Consider the following 653-nt stretch of genomic DNA (forward strand, 5'->3'; position numbering starts at 1 on the left):
CCTTTTTGTCTTGGGATGGGTCTGGGTTCAGCTTTACATCTCCAAACTTGGGTTGAGCTGGAGGCAAATTGGGTGAGGAATGCTGTCTTTTGTCCAAAACTCACCTGCTGAGTAACAATCTTACCACCAGAGTATGGATCATCTGTAAACATGCCGCCTTTGCAATCGCAAGGGTTTCCAAACAGTGTGAGGTATAGTTGACCTTTAGGCGGTGGGTGAAATCGGCAAAAGGCTCATTGGCTCCCTGCTTAAGATTAGTAAGAGAGGCACTTGCATCGTCCTTGAATGGCAGTTTTTTCCAAGCTTTAGAGGCAGCGGACTGAATCTGGGCGTACGCTCTGGCGTCAAGGCACATCTGCTCCTCGGCGGAAGCATAACGTCCTTTCCCCATTAGCATGTCAAAATTGATCGGACTGCCGGCCTGTAGGTTACGCTTGGCCATTTCTTTGTAATTTTTATTAAACTCTGATTGCCATAAAAGAAAGTCACCACTCGAAAGAGTGGCTCTACGTAACATATGCCAATCGCTGGGCAAAAGCCAAAGATCAGCAACAGAGTCAAGAATGGCAACAGTATAGGGGGCAGTAGCACCATATTGGGTCACTGCAGTTTTAAGTTCTTTAAGAACCTTAAAATCAAAACCAGAGTGGGTG

General features: G+C 46.4%; 1 protein-coding gene across 1 annotated transcript in view; it reads right to left on the reverse strand.

The window, feature by feature from the left end:
• LOC101566362 (syncytin-1-like) overlaps positions 1-442 on the reverse strand; it is a 3,949-nt gene extending 3,507 nt beyond the window's left edge. The window contains exon 1 of the mRNA XM_023701901.1: positions 151-442. Within this exon, the coding sequence (XP_023557669.1) occupies positions 151-442 (292 nt within the window). The remainder of the gene's footprint in view (positions 1-150) is intronic.
• Positions 443-653: the final 211 nt, after the last annotated feature.

The sequence above is a fragment of the Octodon degus genome, unplaced genomic scaffold (assembly GCF_000260255.1).
Source record: "Octodon degus isolate 3935 unplaced genomic scaffold, OctDeg1.0 scaffold00143, whole genome shotgun sequence".
Taxonomy (NCBI): domain Eukaryota; kingdom Metazoa; phylum Chordata; class Mammalia; order Rodentia; family Octodontidae; genus Octodon; species Octodon degus.